The following is a 21,999-nucleotide window of genomic DNA, read 5'->3' on the forward strand; positions in this document are numbered from 1 at the left end:
TGAGACAAAAAACATAAGTGGAACCAAAATATGAACATCCTGGGGCATCAGGAAGCAATTAGAAGTATCTGAGACCAATCTAAAATCAACAATGATTCTGACTCTCTATTTCGTTTGTAAATTGAAATCCAGAATAAGACAAGCCTGGAAGTACTTAATAATCTTCTGTTTATAAAAGTAGCAGCACTGAGCTCCACAACAGGAAAAGAGCAATCCTCATGTAACAACTATGTACATGTCAGAACTAGAAGACTGCTCCACACTGCAAGAGAAACATACATATGTTGATTTTAGTCCAAAACACTTCTCTGGAGTTTAGCTGCATACTGATCTTATACACTACATTAAATGGTGTTTGTGAATGTTTACTCCCAAAGAAAGGAGAAAAATGAGAAAAGGAGAGAGGGGGGCAGGCAGGAAGGGCTACCCTGTTTAAAATATAGCAGGTTGTTCACATACATCAAAATTCCTATACTTCACATAGGTATTCCTTCTGTGAAGTGTAAGTAATAGCTGGAAACCTGTATGGGCAATACCCTATATGACAAAGGTACAAGAAAACAAAGTTATCACTGTATAAATAAGCCCATGGATAACAACAAGCATTTTTTAACAGCTTGAAACCATATAAAAATAACTCGAAATGAACCCAAGACTTCTGAGTTAAAAACCCCCACCATCAGCATCAAGCTCCTGACACAGATCTTGGGACAATTCAAGAGAGGTGGTGAGGATTAAAGCACTGGGGCTGCTGCTAAGATAACAGCTTGATATTTATGCACTGAGGAGAGTCTTAGAGAGTTCTTTCCTTACACAAGTTCGCAAGCATGGAGACTGTTGCCTTGAAGTAATAGGCGATTTGTTTTATAAGTCACCCCTTGTTATAGAGGTACCCCCCCAAGTCATGAGGAGTAGCAGAAGTACTGAGCATGCAGCGAAAACACCACGAGGCTGCTAAACATAACAGCAGCTGAGGACAAAACAGAACAGAAAAAACAATGTGTATAAATATACCTGTATGGTCCCCTTGAAATCTCTCTCATTTTGAACACAGAAATATGCTCTGCAGTATTTTGGCAGAATTGGTACAGGACTAAGATCCATGCAGAGTGCAGTAGCCCCATAGTGCAGCAGATACCACATGGTACCAGAAAATTTAAAAATTAAGAGAACCACATTAAAACTTTAAGCAAAGGTTGCGGGCAAGACGAAGAACCCCTTTGATTACTTAGATCCTTATGTTTCCAGCATGGAGACAGTTCATTCCTTCCAAGTGCAAACATGATTTGAAATTAATGTGCGATAAAGTTAAGGGACACAGATGTCCTGGACCTGATGTTCTTAGCAAAAATAACCATATATGAGAAGAGACAATGCAGCACGCAAGCTAAGAAGACAGTCAGGCAAAGTCCCAAGGGAAGGAGGAGAAGAGGCATTGCTGAAAAAAAGTCACTTGCAGAACTGCAAGAACAATGTCGTGCTGCTCTTGATGTCAAGCCAAGTAACTGCAGTACTCACACTGGAAGAGTTCAAAGGGGCACTTGATAAAGGATATACTTTCCTGCATCATGTATTCTCAAGACAGTTGGAAAGTGTCAAATTCCAGAAAGCCATCACATTCAGTATCATGGAATTGAACAAAAATCTATCACAAAGACAGTGCACCTGTGTGACACTGAAAATTAATGCTTTTCCAGATATATAGTTCAAAGTGTTGCATGTGACTGTTGACAAGCAGAAAACAGTGCCTGGGTTAAAAAAAAACAGCCAGTGTGATACCAGGACAGTAATATGTATGTATTCTCTCTCTCTAAAAAAAAATAAAATAAAATCACACCAAATGACAGATTCGGTCAATGGGAACAACACAGGTATAGAAAGGATGCAATGGAAAATGCAATAGTGGTGACAGGTAAATGCTTGCACCAAGTTACAGCAAGGACAGAAAACGCAAGCAGCCATTTTCTAAACTTTAGAGATTTAGCAATACCAGAATGAGAAGGTAGATGACAGTATCAACAAGGCAGCATCAGCCGCCTCCTCTGCAGCACAGGTGCACTGATGCTGAAAGAGATCAAAAACTATGTGATATTTTGGTAACTAAGCCTCCTTAAAGGACAGTGGAAGAATCAACTGAAAATTGTAAGACCCTGTTCATTCAGAACTGGACACCGGCTGAAAAACAATGGCATTTTCCAAAAGTTGTTAAACCTCTCCTGGTTTCTTACTAGATGTTCGGCTTGAGACTTTGGGGGTGTTGATATTATTTTAATGCTGGTTTTTTGTATCTGCATTTTGTGTTTAACATCTTTTCTGTATTAAAAAAATTAATTGTAGAAAAACTTTTAAAAAACAGTTTGCAGTTAAAAACTCCTATAACTCTGAAGACATTAAATTTGTTCTAATGGGGAAAACTATCTTTATACAAAGGGGACTAGACAGGACTACTCAGTTTTGCACTTCAAGCACACCACTAAAACTAGCCCTGGTATTATAGTAATATAATCTCATTACCCATTTATTATACAAATTAGGAATATGACCGTTTATTTGCAAGTTATTAAACAGGGTCACAGTTTAAATAAAAACAATTATTTTAAGGCATAGCTGCGGTATCTGTAAGGAAAAGCAAAGCAAGAAAAAAACCCAACAGTTCACAAACAGGAGTTTATCTGTAAACCCTCTAATTTAATTCAACTTTTGTTAGTCACTAAAGCAGCAAATTCTTGTTGTTCTTCCGACTGATGCTGACACCAGCTTAGTCACTAAACAGCTACCACAGACTACTGAAGCATTTCTCTATCTCAGTTCAGTATCTGTCCAGTGTCAATTCTCACACAGTAACAAGTACCTAAGGAAACAAGACAGCTAGCAGACCTACTCTAGGTCCCTACGTAGGCTGATTCGTTGAAAAAACTCCTCAAATCAGGTTTCTCACATCCCAGGTAGACGGTCTAAAGACTGGGCTGTTGGAAAGCTTTTGATTTTCTATACATGCTCAACAGCCACCGTGCCTGAAAAGCAAATTCTGCAGCCAACAACTCTGGTCCCCCAGTCAGGATGGCAAACCTGGTCCAAGTTCTACATCAGGCACTGGGAATTCTCCTTCCCATTAATGAAGAAACTTGTAGAAACACAGAAACATTTCTTACTCCAGCTTCAGTTTACTGACAGCTGTGTCCCCAGTTTACCAGCAGGAAGGCAATCCCATTTTACCCATTTAAAACAGCACAAAAGTATCATCAGAATCTGCTGCAAAATACCTAACACAGCTTCAGCCTTTTAGCTTCTCCTGGTGGTTTCTCTATGTATTGATTATTCTTGGCTCTGGCTCAGTCTTTCACTGGCAATTTGAATTCCTTTGTCTCAAGGCTCCTTTGTAGTGAACTGGAAGATTTTGGCTGCCATATGGTCTAAGTGGAGGGGAAAGGATTCTTGATTTTTGAAATGCTCCTCTGCCAGCTCCATTGCTGACAGCAGTGAGGTGCCTCCGACAGATTGGTGTTCTGCCTCTTCCTTTACGTAACAACTATAACCCACAGCAGAGGTTGTCAGCTGCATTCAGAAACCCCAGGGAAAACATGACTGCATAGTTACAATAAAAATACAGCTTAAAAATTATACAAACACTTACAGTGTCCCAGTAAGCATATCTATAGCAGTTTCTACAGACAGCTGGTGTTTAGGACCACTGTCCTCTGATTAGGGTGCTGATTGTCCACACAGACTTACAAAATCCTAAATGCTTTGATTAGGTGGCAGCAGATTTCAGGACCTGGGATCTCAAAGGTACTCAAGCATTGGCCTCTTATTCCTATACAGTATTTAGCTCCTTCTGTTTGGCTTTCCAAGGTCAACTGAAAGAGACTTGGTAATAATTCCTGTAAGTTCTATACTTTGAAAGCAGGGAGATGCACATTCCTGGAGTATGCAATGCACCAAAAGGGGTTCTAGGTCCAAGGCAAAGTTCTTTTTTTAGGATATGTGCTTGCAGCTTCTGCTGAAGTCAACCAGAACTACTAATGTTCACCCAAGGACAAAATTTGACATATAACATTATTTTATGCTATACACAAGTCTAAAAAGAGATAATATGAAATGCATAACTGAAAACGAACTACTAGATTTGAATAAAGCAAAACTGAAAGGCAGCAGTTGCTCACGTGCAGGAGCATGACTTAGTTTGCCATAGCCCATGTGCAATTTGATTACCATTCACTTTTTCTGCTGGGTGACACAGCTGAAACAAGACTATTAAAACATCTTTTGATGTATTTTTGTTTAAGTAACATACAGATTTCTTCCTAGAAATATTGAAGGACTAGTGGGCCAACAGTACAGAGAACAACTCATGGTTTGTTCATTCCCCACCATTCCCCCAAGACCCACACTGTCAATTAGGTTGCACCATGGTGGTCTTCCTTCTCCCAGTGTGTGTAGGAAGGAGTTTATGCCATCAGCAACATGGGGTAAAGGGATTATGTCCTCAGTGATTTACACTGACCTGCAAACAATTCTGAAAACAGTTTAAAGCTGCTTTCCTTCTAACAAAAATATTGAAAATGTCCACATCTTTTCCTTGTTGAATGTCAGCTTGAATACTTTCCTTATTCTTGCTGGCACAGTAAAGCATCAGCATGTTGCTGCTTTGATTTCTCCGTAACAGAAAGAGGTGCAGAAAGAATACAAAAAAATCTCAATCATATTGTACTAAACTATTGTACTTAAAGGCAAAGCCAAACCCTTTCTTATTACAGGCTTTGCAAGGACCAAGCAGTAATACAGCCTTGTTTTTCTCATGTTCATTTTGTGAGAAAGCAGAGTTTCTCTCAGGAATTACCTGCATGATTATCAAGATACAAAAACTGAAATCAAAATTAAAGCAGAGTATTTAATTTTTTTTTAATCCCTTTAGAATTTATCTGCAAAAGAAACAAAATTTGTAAAGATCTTACTCCTCAGAAGTGTCAAAGTGCCTCTTGTTCGATCTGCCCATTTGGGATGGGGAGTGGGACAGAAACGGAAAGCAGAAAATTTGAAAGAATCCCACTAGGAGTTCATCTCCCATATGAGAAGCCAAGCCCATAATTTGCATTACCTACCTTGCTCTACTGTCTGCACACTCAGACAATGTCTAGACAATTCTATTGTAAGTATCAGCCTTTATATGCTGATATTAGGAACAGGAGCCATGCATGAATTACTTAAAGTCTTAAATGCATCCCTACCTGTGGAGAGAGGGAGGGAGGGCAGAAATACCCTCTGTGTCTAGGTGTGTGTATATATGTACCCAGACATGTGTCTGTGTGTCCGTGTGCGTGTGTATATACACGGGTTTATTAAAAAAGCACAGAGGAAGTTACTACAGATACTGATACAATTCATTGTGCTCTTTGTGAAGAACTGTCAAATAACAGATGTTTCTTTGGACTTTCTGACAGCTTCTACCCATTGCAACTGAATTATAGAATTAGCTAATAGTGGAACTGTACTGGTACGTGTACACCATGTACCAACATGAAGGCTATCACAACAATTCCAAGATAAATATATATTAATATACTATCTAAATTTTGCTTTTTTTTATTTGATTGAAGGTAATTTTCTGTACAAAGTCCAACAACTCCACAGAAGCAGCAAGCTCTCTGTATCCCTGAAATTCAACTTAGACTGCAGCTTAAGGGGATATTCAGCGAAGTTTTCTCCCTTGTTTGTACTTACATGAAAACCATGTTTTAGTGGATGTTTGTATGAGATTTTAAGGAAGGCGGAAAAGAAAATAAACTTTTCAAACATTTAATGTCAAACTCTTTTTACTATATTGCAACAATGAGTTCATCCAGGAGTAAGTTTGAAAAAAAAATTAAAAATTTAACAGGCCATTTGGAAAGAAATGCAACAGGATGTCAGTGAAATATGGATTTAAAAGGCAGAAGTGGCATCAGATAGCAAACCTGTATGCTTGGGCCTAAAGTGCTGCATTTCTGCTGTCCAGACAGAGCAGGACTGGGATTAAGGTGAACTCACATGAGCTTCACAGCTCAAAATCCCTAAAAACACACTCAAGAACCTGGTCCTCAAGGGAAAGGCAGCAATTCAGAAGTATCAGCTCCTAGTCTTTCAGATTCCCAGCTGCAAAATTGTATCAATCACACCACCAAATATGGAAAACAAAAACATTGCATAAGAAGAGATGAATTCCATCTCTTGAGTTCCCACAGTCTAACTAAGAGACAGGCAAAGAAAAAAGCAAATTATGATTACAGCACAGCTGCCTAATTCAAGTGGCAGTACATTACATATTTGCAGACCATTGGAATACTATTCTATCTGGCTATTGTAAAAATTCTAGCATATCAGAAATCCATTAGCAGTGATGTTCTGGCAAACCACCAAAGAGAAATACATCCTCTTATAGCAAAAAAGAAATGAAGATCAAAGAATGATTATGGATAAATACAGGCTAAAGATCAGCGAGCAAGCTCAGAAAATACATTGTAATGCAAGATTTAACTATTCTTCCAAAAAGAGAAGGACAAAAGAAACCATCTGACTTTGTACCAAAGCAAAGGCTGTGCACATATAAATTAAAAGTTCCAGCCATCGTTTTTCATTAACACTGGAAATGTATTTATATTAATCTCTTTAGCTGGTCTTGGCAGCTTCGTTACAGTATCATATTCTGCTTGATCTTGCTGTTTCTCTGCAGCTTCACGTTTCGTTATTGCCACTTACTGGGGAGCAGCTTTCTGGAGTGAAGTACAATATACTAAATTTATTCCTGGGTTAATTTCTAGGAAGTTTCCTCTGTAATCAAATTGGCCACCCGACATAGGCAGAAATGCATTGATAATCTGATGCCTTTGGATGGATTGCTGTCTCTCAAGTCATTGGGAGAATTCCCTTGCTTTTATAATTAAGCAAAAACAGAGGTGATGCTAAAACATATGGCTACAAACCCAAAAGTCCCTTCAATGATAGGTAGAAATATCTGTCCCTTTAGGAAGCAGAGCTGCATCAGAATTTCCTTACCTCTTTGCTCTGAAAACATGCATAATTCTATTATAGAAATATTACATCAAGATCATTTTTTCTCTTTTCCCTCATCAAAACTTCATTGAATACTATCTAAATTTGACAGAGCAAATGAAAAGTGTGATTCATTATAAGAGCAATAATAAGCAGTGAGACAATTGTAACTCTATTGACGCCACCAAGGCTGTCTCTGTGAAAGGAAGGTTGAATGGGTGCCACACAGAATTATCACATTTACAGTCAGAAAGGGCACAGTTTTGCTCTATCTGAACTGTTTGGTAGAGAGAAAAAATTTAAGATAGTTAGTTATCTCTACCATCATTTAGTCTCAGAACTCTCACTATGGTATATTTGATAACACGCAACCAAGAGCCTAAAGTGTCATGCCCTTTGGACATGAATGCTTTAATGTTGTTCTTCTGAAGCAAATTTCACATCTTTGATATTTAGGCCAGCCTTTAGTATGTCATCAGGAGGGGTTTTACTTTGGGAGATGGGTACAGCCCGTATATTTGCAATTCTTCCTGTACGTTTATACCCTCCCCAACAGATTCTTCAGCAAGAACAAGGAGATTTGATATGAGGCAAATAACACTGGATAAAAAAAAATCAGCTATTAAAAAGCTAGATTTTAAGTCATTTCATTTCTCTGGAGAAAGAAGGGAAGAAGATCAAGAGAAATTTTTTTTTTTCTTTTCAAATGACCTTTTACATCTCAAAAAAGGGCAGAAGCCCAATTTAGAAGAAATATGTCTTTGTAGGTCATCTTTAATAAAAGTACACGATGATTCTTCTTCATCATCTCACTGTATATCACACTAGATGACAGCATTTTATTTCCTTTGGGATGCTAGAAATAAAGTAAATGGAACAGAATAAGGACACAAGATAAATACTCTTTTAACATTGTTTTGTCTTTTTTTTTTTTTTAAGAAATAGAGGTATTATCAAACAACCAGTACTTCAGTTAATTGATAAAGGGATCTTTTTTGGCTTACATGAATTTATTTTTATTTCACAGTAATACAAGCAGATTCCATAATCCTTCATTAGAATACTTGAAAAGAAAGAGAAAAGCTAAAACAGAGTTCTTTTGATAAGGTGTACAAGTAATGTATCTTTCACGTCTTCATTTATCTACTACTATTTCATGATACAACTTGAGCAATAAAGAACTAAAACCAAATAGGAAGCAATTAGATATTTGAAGAATTTTAAAGACATAGTGAATTCTGCTCAAACCAGAAGATTATTTAAAAGGAAAATATGATTATAATATAATTGGAAGAACAGAGAAATAGATGGGCCCTTACAGAAGAATTACAGTAGCAATGAATCACAAACTGTTAAGTTCAAAGGCCTGCAAAGTATCAAGAGTACAGGGGTTCGAATTGAGAGAGTATCAAGCTATAGCCAAGCCAACCCTCATTTATAGTACATAAACAAAGTATCTTTTGGTCTTGCCGAAGAAGGGAGAGGCTTACCAGTGGAATATTTGTCCATCACAATCCAGTCTACAATTCCAATGCATCCTCCAGGGTGAAAACCCTGTGACAAAAGGCCATGCCCCTGACTCAGCCCAGCGAGCTGCTGGGAGCAGTGGTACCAGTGGGACAGGACGCAACCCCAGTGGGTGAGGGGAGCTTCTGGCTTCCTCAGCCACAGCACCCCCGGGAAACAGGGCAATGGGCAGGATCAGTATTTCCTGCCAGATTTGCATTTGATAATTGGTGCTTTGGGATTTGAAAACCTGATTTTTGTGCATGTTTTGGAAGAGGAAAGAAGTCTACCCACATACAGGGGTTATTACGCTGGGGTTAGTACCTGCTGCTTCTCATGCTAATACAGCCAGGGAGAAAATCGGAGCACTGTGTGCGAAGCCTTTCAAACCAAAGTGGAGAATTTGATTTGTTTGTGGTTTTCTTCAAGGAAACTCTTTCTGCACTAAGGTGACACAATTGTCTCCAAATGCATTTTTACCCACTAGGAGGTCCCAACCAAAGGCAAACAATTACATTAAAGACCAGGCCATACAGAATGTCTGGCAAAAGAAGCCTGTTTCCAGCCACTGAGTGAGGAAACATGGGCACACCCATCTGGAATCTTACTAGCAAAACACATTAAAAAATGCTATATAAATTTCACACAACCACACAAAGAAATAGCTGTAGGCTTCAAAGATGCACCCTACACCTGTAATAGATACTGCAAAGAAAGCAAACAAGTCCAATGCTTAGGTACAGGAGAGTTGTGTGTGCAAGCTGAGCACTGTTATTTGCTGGCTAAGATGTTCCGTATGTTAACAACATATTGTTTTAATACCACCTGTTGATTTAGTTTCTGGACTAAAAACACATTTCTTAAGAAGAACCATGATCCTGAGTAGAAAAGGGTTGAATAACCTATTCCTCATATAATCATTTTACAGAATTAAAGACCATGAGTTTGTATGCTGATGGTTTTCCAGCCATCCATTAGGTCTTCCAATTCCCCACCAGAAAGTGTAATAATTTTTACTATTTTCATTCTTCATATCTTCATTCCTAGCTCCATGCATCCCTTGACTCCTTGTCTAGAAAAGTAAATTCCAATTCATTTCACTGCTTAGCTGAGGAAAGTATTTAAGCCCTGAGCTAAAAGTCCTCCAGCACTTCCTCTGTTTCTGTAAGTGCTATTTTTACAGAAGGTTATGATGCCAAAGGAGTTCTCAAGGAGAAAGTAAAAAACAGGGCAGAGTGACTGGACAACACTAGTAGAGGCATATGAAGGGAACTGTATCAGCAGGAAGGCTGCTGACTCAGGGAAGAGATGCCCTATAAATGATAGCAGAGAAAATACCTGCTATTCACATTCCACTTCATGCATTTTCCTCTTTACTACCCTCTTCCTGTGTTTGACTGCCTACTATTTATAAGTACCAATTCACAGGACAGTAGTAGAGTTGTAGCCACAGTGGTCTGAGAATCTAAGTGGCAGAACGCAAGTAAGAAAAAATAATTGCTCCTATTAGACCAACTTGTATGGCTGCTACTTGCTTTTGTAAACACAAAAGCTATTCTAGATATTAAACCATAACCAAATAAAGAAATAGTTGGAAAGGACAAGGGTTTGTTTTGTATTATTTACAGATGTGGCAGTAATTTAAATACAAACCAAACATTCATGTAAAAACTCTGGTGCTTAAACTGGTATTGGCATATATACTTCCATTTCAACAGTAAATCAAGAAATTGCACTTTGACTATCATAGCCCCTTTTACAGGCTAAATCAAAAATACAATTTTTCTTTTAAAATCTCTCACAATGGCTAAAGGTTACTCGACTGTTAAAGTTACTGTCACTTGGAGATACTTGACACTTAGAAGATAAATTCATAGGTGCTGAAATATTATTTGATTCCTTCTCTAGTTTGAGCCATTTTACTTAAAACACACTAAATATAGCACATGACTGATCTGTATATATGAGGTATCTCTGTATATGTGTGTGTAAAACATATTTCTCCTAAATGACCTGGTAATCTAAGGTATATCATCAAGGAAGAAAAACATTATGCTAATAGAATGATAATATCTCTCCAGGATAATTAATCTTTTTTTTTCCTACACAAACACACACTCGCAAATATACACTATACATTCTCTATAATTATTATTGTGTCAAAAAAATTCAGACCGTGGAAAGGCTATTTACTTAGTGCTGATAATTCCATATGTTTTAATTACTCTATTCTAAACCAACAAACAGTGCTTCCAGTAAATGCAATTGCCTAAACACAATAAAATACTCTTTATCACATCCACTGAGAGGAAAACGAAGGAATGGCCTTTTCAGAAACCTTTTTAATGGGCCAGGGAAGTACTTTATGAGGGGATGCACAGTGACACACTTGGAAATAACATGTAAATTAAACAAATTACCTTTTGTTCTCATTTTAACCAGGATGTCAATAAAGCACTCACAGGAATTTCACAGACATCACTTAAACTGTTCATATCCAGCTAAAATCAGCAGCAAAACCTGTGTTGATTTCAACAGCATTTACCAGTAGCTGGTACTAAATCAACGAATCTATTCACAATAATAGAGAAATAACGGGTAACAGAAATTTGTTAAACTAAAACTAAATTGTAATATGAAAAATGTCATTGCGTTATCAAAAGCAATTTACCCTTTCAAGAGATGTTTTAAGCATAATAGAATAGCATACAAAACAAATTGAATGAAGGTAGGAAACTTACTGATAATCAACACAGGTTTATTAAAAAATTTTCTTGTCCAAATTAGTCTGGTATTTTTTTGCATGGGATTACAAATTCAAAAGTAATAGTGATTATATAACAAGATTAAAGAACATTGTTCATATTTACTACACAGCCAACTCTAAGGTTAGAAAAAGGAAGTTTTTTAAAAAAAAAAAAAAAAAGAAAAATTTTTAGGTCCTGGGCAAATTTTGGAAACAATGCAAAGAAGGATTTCAATTAGAAATGTCAAAGCTGTGCTACCACGATACTCACAAAAGGCGGTAGTGAATATACAATTCAGCTAGGACACTGATACACTGAGGAGGTCATCAAAAAGGCACAGAAATTATGAAAGGTCTTAAAAGGTGCTGTTTTATCAGAGATCCAGGAGCTCAAGCTTTTGAATGTAACAAAAAGAACCCATATTTTTCATTAAGCATCAAAAAATCTGTAAGTAATTCAAAACCAGTTTGGACAAACTATGTGTTAGCAACAAACAGAATAATTGCCTCCCACAGAACAAAATCAGCATTTGAAATTAAGCAGCAGTATCAGCAAGAAAGTGTTTCTCAAGTCTGCATAAGTTTGCACTTCTGACCATAGTAGCTTTTCCATCACAGACTGGGATGGGGATTGACTTCAAAAGAGGGCTGAGAAAGAACAATCCTGTTGGGTCAGCTGGGGTCCTGATCGCAGAGCACGAGATGAACGTTACTGAACAAGTAATTCAAAGACAGTGCAGGACACAATTCAGTACCTCATTCAGGAGACCTGAATCCAGTCTATCATGATACACAGTAATCAACAACAAATACTACAATTAAATTTTCGGAGCACTCTCATAGGGTGAAAATGTAAGAATCAATTACTAAATACCCAAGTGGGGCTCCTCAACCTGAATGCAGCATGAACAAGGAAACTGAACAGAGCTTGAATTCCTTTGATCCCAGTAAATTCCAGCCACTAGTGAGAAAAACTGCAACTGTGTGCAGCCAAGACCATAGCTGGGACCGTAGGGAGGCCCAAAATGGCTCAGAGGAAGAGCTGCTCCTCCTCAGGTTTGACCTGACCATCGCTTACCACACACAGTTACCCAAACAGTTACCAGGCATCAGCACAGAAGTAACGGAGACCAGAAAGCACAGAGCACTTTTAGAGCAGGAAAGGCAGGCGGGTTCTCTCACTCCCCTCCCGTGGGTGACCAGGAGGAGCACGAGACTCACAGGGGCAGCACAGAGAACGACTCACCAAAATCTACAGGAGTCACTAACAGTGCAAGTGCATTTTTTAAAACGCTTGGAGAAATTAATCCGTTTGAATTCCACAGAGCCAAATGTTTACAATTTAGAGCAAATTTAGGAATATGTTTTTCATTTACAGCTTACATGACACATTGATATTAGTGTTGAAGACCATTTGCCAAAAGAAATTACAGGCAAACTTTCAGCAGTTTGTCTCATGAAAAAGCTGGCACTTGTCTGTCAAGCTGCCTTTTATTTTGCTTCTCTTTTCAGGATTTTTTGATGAAATCTACAATCTGATCCTGTAAGGTTTGCAACACTCTAGTTAAAAGATATTCCTAATAAACATTCCCCACAAGGCTTGAGGAATGCCTGTATCCTTCTCAGCAGAATCTGCAAAAAACGCTCAGTGGTGAAGCAAAACAACTCAATTCCTGGGGTGCCAGGAACCTTCCAATATCACTAACCAGAAATAATTTAAATTAAGATTGACATATACAAAAAATCGATCAATGTTTTCTGAATAAGTTTTTTTGGGGTTGCCTACCTTTTGATAAAATAAGAGAAAAGGGTGTTTATTTTCCACATAGAGAATAGAGTGATTGAAGAGTTTTTAAAAATTGCCTAATATGTAATCTTTCAGCCTTCTGAAAAGTAGTTGATCATGACAACCATCAACTTATACAGTGTGCTGGTATTCCTTCAGGACATGGCCAGGTGCTCAACGGGAACAGATTATGTGTGAGGTTCCTGAAGTGACAGTTTCTGATCACATCTCACCCATCCTACTACTTCTGTATAGATAATCCTCCACTAAACATAGACCAAAGGAATTAAATTTGTGTTGCAAGAAGAGAAAGCAGATGATGGTTTTGCTCCATCCTAGTGGCTGACTGTCACCAGGAAGGACAGAGCAGTCCTGAAGCACTGAATATTAGCTTGAAATCCTTATTTATCCTTGTGACCCTTCAGAGCACTTTCCCATCACCACAAACCTGAAGATCCCAGGCTATCAATGTGTTCACTCAAAAGAAAGGACATGGTCAGGGAGGGCTCTTCTTGTTATGAGAAGCCAAGGCACACACAGGCAGTCAGATGCTTCAGGCAGCTTTCTGAAGGCCAAGCAACTCCTCAGTGTCCACACTGCACCTCAGAAGTAACCACATTTCAAACTCACACTCAAGAAACTTTCTGCTTGTCTCCATGATGGGAGACACCACAGCCTTTATACGAAGGATGATGCTGCAGCATCATCTTTCTTGCCCATCACGGCTTCCACAAAGTGAACCTGGGGTGATCCCCCTGTGTCAGAGCCCGTCCACCCTCCAGACAAGAACAGATACTGTAGTTTTTCTGATTACCCATCCAGCAGCAAGCTACTTCCAAACCCAGCCCATGACCACAGCTTGCTTTGGGCCATCATGGCATCAGGTCTCAGCTGCTTCACTCACAAACAAACATGCCCTGGCCCTGGTGCCCTAAGACAGATCCACGTGAGCAAAAGGGATTCAAAAAGGCTTTTGGAAACGCATCCCATGTCCTGATGAGCTCTGCTGTTTAATCACATAGTTACAACACAAGATGAGAGTGCAAATGGTTGTGTGACTACATTTAAGAAGAAATATTCTGCGTGAAAAAAGAAACAGCCATTTGTTGAGCCACAGATGCCACCACAGCATTAAAAACTTCAAGGGGAAGGAATTAAAAGAAGGAAATGAGGACACACACATTTCATTGCTGTGCGACTCCTGCACAGGTCCATGTCAGTGGCCCGAGCTGGACACATGTGGAGGTGGGAAGGCTGGAGCAGCACCTGCCTGCGCCACTGGCCAGCCCTGGCTCTGCCCGTGCTGGAGGCAGCACTAATCAGGATGGCCACAGAAAACAGCTCCATTAAATGCAGCTCTGAACACAGAAGGATACCAAGGCAACAGACTCATAAACACACCGAAGCCACTAATGCATCCCTAACCTCTGCCTAAGGGATTGAACCTTTTAAAAGTACAGCTGATTCGATCTGAAAGCTCCTTTGTAAATGCTTCAGCCAGTTGAACAGGCAAAAAAAGCTAAAAAGAAACACTGTATCTTAAAAAAAGCTCATTGTAGAGAGACTATGGCAACTCAAGGGAAAAAAGGAGGAAAAAATGGTGATGTATATGGAGAAAATACCACCATCACTGGGAGAAAAAAAAAAGGAAACTACATTGTAATTTTAACAGCTTATTATGACTTTTTATTATCATTCCAGGTTATATTTCAGTGTATTTTACATCTTCATTTAATGTGAACAAATGCACATTCACAACTGGTTGAGATCGAAAATGAGCAAGAAGAAAGCACACAGATTTCAGTGTTAAATTAAACTGCCACACTTTAATGCCAGTTGGAAATTTTTTCATTTCCTTCCTTTCACTTGCATTCAAGACTTGCAGAATGCTCCTGTCCTGGGCCTCATTTTTCCTGATGTGTGAAATGTCAGTGTAAGCTCTACTTCCTTATTTTCCTGCCCCACTCCTGTATCTTCCGAGCTGGTTTCACAAAGTGAGCCTTTGGTTACAGGCCACTCTTATGAGAGGTGGCAGAAGAAGGGAAACTTCAACTACACCCCAAGTCAATAGTAGCAAGTGAAGTGAAGAGGTAAAACAGAAAGTATCAGGCAATGGGGGAAGAGAGAAAAGTAGGAGACCATGAACATTTCTGCCAGCCTCAACTGTGAGTGCACAGAAAGTTGACAAGGTAACAGTTATAAAGAAAAATAAGAAATTTCTGCAGTACCTATGGGAGTGGCAAACTATTGGACATAAATAGTGGACAACTATTCATGATGGAAAAAGATGAGAAAGAAATGCATGATTCTAGAGAACTGAGTAAGAACAGAGATGGAATATCACACAAATACAACAGAATCTAAAATTAAATATGGTATACAACAGGAGTATGTATAAAATAGCACAGGCAAATGCAGCAGAGGGAACAGAGAATCTGACGGATAAAAAGATAGATTTGAAAAGAATAGAGAAAATAACACCCACATGGAAAGGAGCAAAAGAAGAAAAAATATTTGCAGACAAACATCTGTAGTCATGAGCATATTTTAATTTCTGATTTTTTTTTAAGCTCCCTGTTTGCGACTCTCATTTTAACTTCGATCTTTCTTCCTCCATAAATCGGGGAACCATATGGGAGAATGAACACTTTCACTGTGACTGACCACTACTGATACTGTAACTACAGACAATGCTCAGATATATTCAGACACACTAAGCTTTACACAACATGGAGACTGCAAGGAAGGAGACTGACATACGCATGGAGTGTCTCTCCTTTCTGATAATCTATGTATTTTAAATTATTTCTCCCCCTCTCTCCCCCATACCTCCTTTAACATTTCTCAAATGTGTATTACATGTAAGAGCTGACTTTACCACCAGGGCCTGCTTCAGCATGCTTTAGATATTAGCAGAGATTCAGTTATGAATAATAAACTGGTATTTTTTTATAAAGGATACCTAAAATCTTAAACCTTGTTGCATACAAGAATTTAACTACTTTTCAACTACAGAGCTACTGTGGTCTAAATATACATACAGAATATAACACGGAGAATAAGAACTGCAAAAGAAAAAATATTTACAACCTTTTGAATGAAATATTTTTTCACAGGAATGATAATTAAAAATACATTTTAAATGTTGCTCTGGTATACCTGGCCCTCTTTTTATTTGATGATCTGCAAATGATATTTCAGAGGTAGTTTAAAAGTTGATTTAGTTATCATGATAGAAGCCAAACATCTTGATTTCCTTGCACCCTTCTTCTTTTCAATTTGCACAATTTGTGATAGAACTTCTTTCATATTACAAAAAGTGTAGCTCTTCAAGAGAAGTTAATATTAAGTTGGATTCTGGCACTCTTAAGAACAATAAGAAAGCATTTTGACAGTCTTACCATACACATACTTGTGCAGTATCACCAAAGACAATAAAGGAATGACATAAGAATAGCACTCAGCTCAAAACAGATAAAATGTTAAACCTATGTTTGTCTGTCATTGTGCATTTGTGCATAAACAAAAAAATCTACCTACAAGTTTCCTTAACATACAAAACTGCAGCTCATAAAATCAAAGCCTTAACTTCTCTTTTCATAGACCATTAGTAAATGTTTTTACTTTTTTTAAGATGACATGGAATTTATGCTGTAAGGACAATACTGATCTTTTAGAAACTAACTGTGACCACACCATTAACCTGCCAAATTAAAACAGGATTGTGCAGTCTACTCTCAGAGTAAAGTATAAATACATATACAAAATTTCTACTTCCAAGAAGCATTTCAGTGTTGAGGATTTGGTACTCTTCAACAGAAAATTTTTCCTCTATAACTGTTTCAAAATACATTTGTTATAAAACCTTACTTCAAAAACAACCTCTTTCCTTCTTCTTCCACAGCACAGTGTCTCCACTGTCTGTAACCATCACTGATTCATATGTGCTTTTAACTAATGTCAGTGCATGTAAAGAAATTGCCACTGTTTCGTTTACAGGTGAAAAAAATAACCTGAAATTTGAGTGGGTGTCCTTGCAACCTGAATGGTTCATCTTTACAGCAGAAAAACTTGCAGCAACTGCATGCAAACTCTTACACCAAACCACAAAACATTGTATTCAACTATTAGGAGCTGAATTACTTAAAACACTTTGATTTACTATATTACTTATTCTCTCTTCAGAACAGAAAACCAAATGAACTCCTATTTTAAAAGAGCTGTGCTACAAGACTACTTCAAAAACTCATTACTGAAAGCCGCACACCAGATTTCACTGTAAGTTTACTATTAGTCAATCTTTCTTCGTGGGCTGAAGTTCACAGTGCTACTGCCTTATAATGCTTCTCTTGTTCCAAAAGGCTGTAAACGCATCTGGAGAAACTTCATTCCCAACTATTTGTTTTTTGAGTATTAGCTGTTGTGCAATAGATGTATCTTCAGTACTTTATCCTTGATTATCAAAATGCTCAGAGCTACCAGTTTTTGGCAAATCCACCTTTTAATATCCAGAGAGGCTCTGTGTGAGTATAGTAATTTGCCTTTACAGTAAACAGGCAGAAGCAAGGTCATACCTGGAGTGCTGTGTCCAGTTCTGGGCTCCTCAGAGCAAGAGAGACCTAGAGCTCCTGAAGCAAGTCCAGCAGAAGACAACAAAGATGATTAAAGGACTGGAGCATCTCTCTTAGGAGGAAAGGCTGAGGGAGCTGAGCCAGTTCAGCCTCGAGAAGAGACAACTGAGAGGGACCTCACTAATGTCTATAAGTATCTGAAGGGAGGGTGCCCAGAGGATGGACCAGGCTCTTCTCAGTGGTGCCAGGCAACAGGACACGAGGCAACAGACAGAAAGTGATGCACAGGAAATTGCACCTAAATATGAGGAAGAACTTCTTTACTGTACAGGTGACCGTGCACTGGAACAGATTGTCCAGAGAGGGTGTGGAGTCTCCCTCACTGGAGATATTCAAGTACCATCTGGACACAATCCTGCGCCATGTGCTCTAGGATAGCCTTGCCTGAGCAGGGAGGTTGGACCAGATGACCCACTGTGGCCCCTTCCAATCTGAACCACTCTGTGATTCTGTGAAATGAAATTATGCTACTAAAAGGTTAGTTATACTGGAATAGCTACCAAGTAGTAAAAATGGGAATATCAAAGCCTACAATGCTACTCAAGAAAGTAACAGAAGAACCTAAAATATACTACTACAAATGAACTCAATACCTTAAATAGTATTTTTGCTATAATACAGCCTCTAAAAACTCCACTGGAAAATTCCATTTCACAGGCACCAGGTCTTGGACAAACATAGAGTAAGATACAGTCATTACTTACTGGTTTAGTGTCACGTCTAAGATGAAAGATGATCCAAAAGCATCAACCTGGAAGCTGGCTCGAGCAATGTGGGTAGACTGCAATATGGAAAAGACTGGAATTATTATTAAGTCATGGCAAAACCTATTGTACTGGTTTGAGAATGCAACAAAATACACACACTAAGTAAAAATATGTCATTAACCAAATAAAATTGCATTGAAACAGACAAAGCAGTGTATGATCATGAATAAAAGATCGGTTTTCTGAATCTATGAGACTTATTCAAGAATTCCCAACAACACAATCTGTGACTCAGATAACCCCCCTATCTTAACCCATCTACACCATAGGAAGCAGCTCTTCAAACTCCCATCCTGGCAAAACAGAGCAAAGAGAAGTGAGACCTCCCCTGGCTCACATGTTTCTTACACTGACCCTGGACACAGACCAGAGAGAACAGCCGAGACATTATTGGCTTGGTCAGACAACTGTACACTCACAAATCTCACCAACTCTGCCTGAAAGAAACTGTTCATTCAGATACTCTCGTGTAGCAAGGCAATAGCAATGGGCTAAAATATCATAAGCTGCATTTCCTGTAAAGCTCTGACTCACAACACTCTAAAAGATTCCCAAAACTCCAAACCCTCGAGCAGCTACTAAAACCAAAGAAAAATGTGTGGTAGAGAAACAGCTTTCTTGCTTTCCTCTTTATCTTTCTTTTCTTCCATTCTTTATCATATATCCTCCCCAAATTAGTTCCTTTAATCCAGTCCTGTAACAGGCAAACATGGGAATACTTCATAACTCCCAGCTGCCAGAAACAGTTTTATTCTAGTAGTAGTGGAAGAAAACTCTCAGCTATTCAATAGAAATGCAACCCTTGTTTCTAGAGCTGAAAACTCCCAAGAAACAGAACAGCCATGTTATTTAACTAATTAATTAGAAAAGCTACTTGGAGACATTTTGGAACAGGATCAACTTTGTTCTTACTTTCTTTCCATTGAAATCTGCACATTAAGATTTGAAGCATTTAGACAGAGGACCTAAGAGGAAACACTGAAGAACCACTTACAACTCCAAACTACACTTCTCCAAATAAATACAATACAGGATAGCACAAGTGTAACAAATGATTTATTGAAAACTCTGGGAAGCCCAGGACAGGATGGGATAACATGAATCATCAAATTCACTCTTTCTAAAACTACTGACAGGCTTTTCATAGGCATTAAATCCAGAAGAGCTGAGAATACCAGCTTCCTTGGAAAAGAACAGCAGCAATGAAGAGGAAAGTTGAGGGAATCACAACTTTTTTGTTTATTACATTTTTTAGTTGCCCTACAGCAAAATTTTCTTTTTATGTCTACATATATAAACACGAGTATTAATAAATAAAAAAAACAACAACCATGAATACATATCCACAAACAGATGAATCCTTTAAAAAAAACCCAGAAGTCAGGACAGTTTCTCTTACTAGAGGATGCTCAGACTGAGGGCCCTCTACAAAAATGCCTGGCTCGGTCATTACTGTGGACATGCATGCAAAATTGCATGACAAGAAACTCCACACATTTACATTACACTTCAGAAGGATGCAGTAAAACTGGAAAGCTCCTTAGAGGGCACGTCAATAGATATAATTCAGTGTCAGATATCCTTTTGGCTACCCCCACTACATTAACCTGCTTTGTAACACAGGCCACCAGGTCTTTGCTAAGTGGTTCTTGTAATTTCTGGATAATTTAAGATCATCTTTTTTGAACAAATGTATCGGTTTTGACCAACTGAAACTACATTTTACATATAGTTTACCTTATCTGAGTAAATAATGGTTGGTTAATTACCATCAATATTAAAAGCCTACTTTCTATCAAAAAAGCATAAAAAAATTAAAAAGCAAATAAACAAACAAAAAAAATACACAGCCAGCTGGCATCTGTGATGACAGACACCCACAGAATGTACAGACACCCACCGCACATACAGCACCCACATGCAGGACCATCATTTAGCTGTTTCTGGCCTGCAGCAGCTAGTGCAACCACAAATACAGCAAAAACAACCATCAACAAATTATCACATTACTATTGTTGTTTCTTTTCCACCTCTCAGCCAGCAGAGTCTGCTTTGAATGATTTTAAAATTTCATCTTCTCTTGCTAGACAAGAATTTTCAGGCTGCTGTTCACAAACAGGATGTGACAGGCCAAGAATCAAGTAAGGTACAAGGGACCAATGGCAGTTCTGTCATTCCCTTGTTCCACTGCAGCCCGTTTGCTAAACTTAACTAACCTTTATTCATCCACCTGCACTGCAACAACTGCTTTCTGATCAAAGGAATAATGGCAGCCCAGTTTTTTGATTCTCATCATTACATTATTAAATGCAAAGAACATTCTACAGCACTTTATTATTCCTGTTTGTTAACAACATAGCTACATATGCCATCATTTAGATCTCTATACTGAGTATAGCCATATGCTATGGCCACATGGCCATATGCTGGTACCAGAAGAGAATTATGGAGTAAGAAAGCACATAAAAAGCCTAATTTGGATTTCTAAATGTACATATATTACATGTAACCTTTTTCATTAAAATGTATCCATCTCATAGACTGTAAGAGCACAAACTACTCTATTGGTTTGGTTTGGTTTGGCTTTTAACTGCTAGGTATATTGCACCATATCGATTTGGTCTGGGAGATTTCCCCTCCCCAACACATCTCTAAGACAAACTATTACAAGGCTAATGTATTTCTAAGGTGACCCTGGACCACAGTTACTCCCTGACAGAAACTGCTAATGTGGATTTAAGGGAGAAAATATATATTAATGAATTAATATGAAAAACATTACACCAATGTAACCAGTCCCCAAGACACATGATGCAAACCCAGAAACTCACCATTAAGTTTAAGCTCAAGTACAATCAAGTGTATCTCAAGGGTATTTCAAACCTACCAAGATACCAAGACATTCTGGATAGCTCGACAATCTCATCCCTTTCCAGAAATCGCATGCCTTCCTGGTACGTGTTTGTAAAGCACCATCAGACTGCACACTGTGGGCTGCTGCCGAAAATGAACAGTTCTGCCCCATCCTGGCCATGTGTTCCCACCTACTCTCCCTTGTCAGATCATGTGGCTAGCTAGAAAGTCAGATCAGCAGCAGAAAATTAATCACCACTTGGAGTGAGCCCGGATTTTGTCAGACAAATAAGCTGATCTAAATAAACCACAAGGTAGATGCAATAGAAAGAAGCCAGAGGGGACACCCAAGAGAGAATGAAGAGGAAGACAGATTCCCCCTTTCAGCTAAAAATCTCATCCAGCGTAACAAAAAACTCCACCTTAAGAATTCCAGACAATGTATTTCTTAGGGTACCAGTTCTTCTAAATATCTGGTTAAGAGCCACAAAATAAAGAAATGGATTTCAAAAAGTCTTGGCTCTACATTATCTTTAAGCACATCTACCTGCCCACTCAGTGAATAGGTAAAATTGGTCAGCTGCAAAGAAGCTCATTCACAGACATATGTCAACAAAAGAACCCAAAGAGAGGAAAAAAGTACTTTTCCATCTATACCACCTCAGTTAAGCAGAAGTAACA

General features: G+C 38.4%; 1 protein-coding gene across 13 annotated transcripts in view; it reads right to left on the reverse strand.

Moving 5' to 3' along the window:
- Positions 1–21,999, reverse strand: part of ADAM22 (ADAM metallopeptidase domain 22) — a 129,038-nt gene that overhangs the window by 93,976 nt on the left and 13,063 nt on the right. For all 13 annotated transcript variants that reach the window (XM_048306523.1, XM_048306515.1, XM_048306509.1 and 10 more), the window contains exon 3: positions 18,403–18,479. In XM_048306523.1, coding sequence (XP_048162480.1) covers positions 18,403–18,479 — 77 coding nt within the window. The remainder of the gene's footprint in view (positions 1–18,402; positions 18,480–21,999) is intronic.

This window comes from Corvus hawaiiensis, chromosome 1, assembly GCF_020740725.1.
Source record: "Corvus hawaiiensis isolate bCorHaw1 chromosome 1, bCorHaw1.pri.cur, whole genome shotgun sequence".
In the NCBI taxonomy this organism is placed as follows: Eukaryota; Metazoa; Chordata; class Aves; order Passeriformes; family Corvidae; genus Corvus; species Corvus hawaiiensis.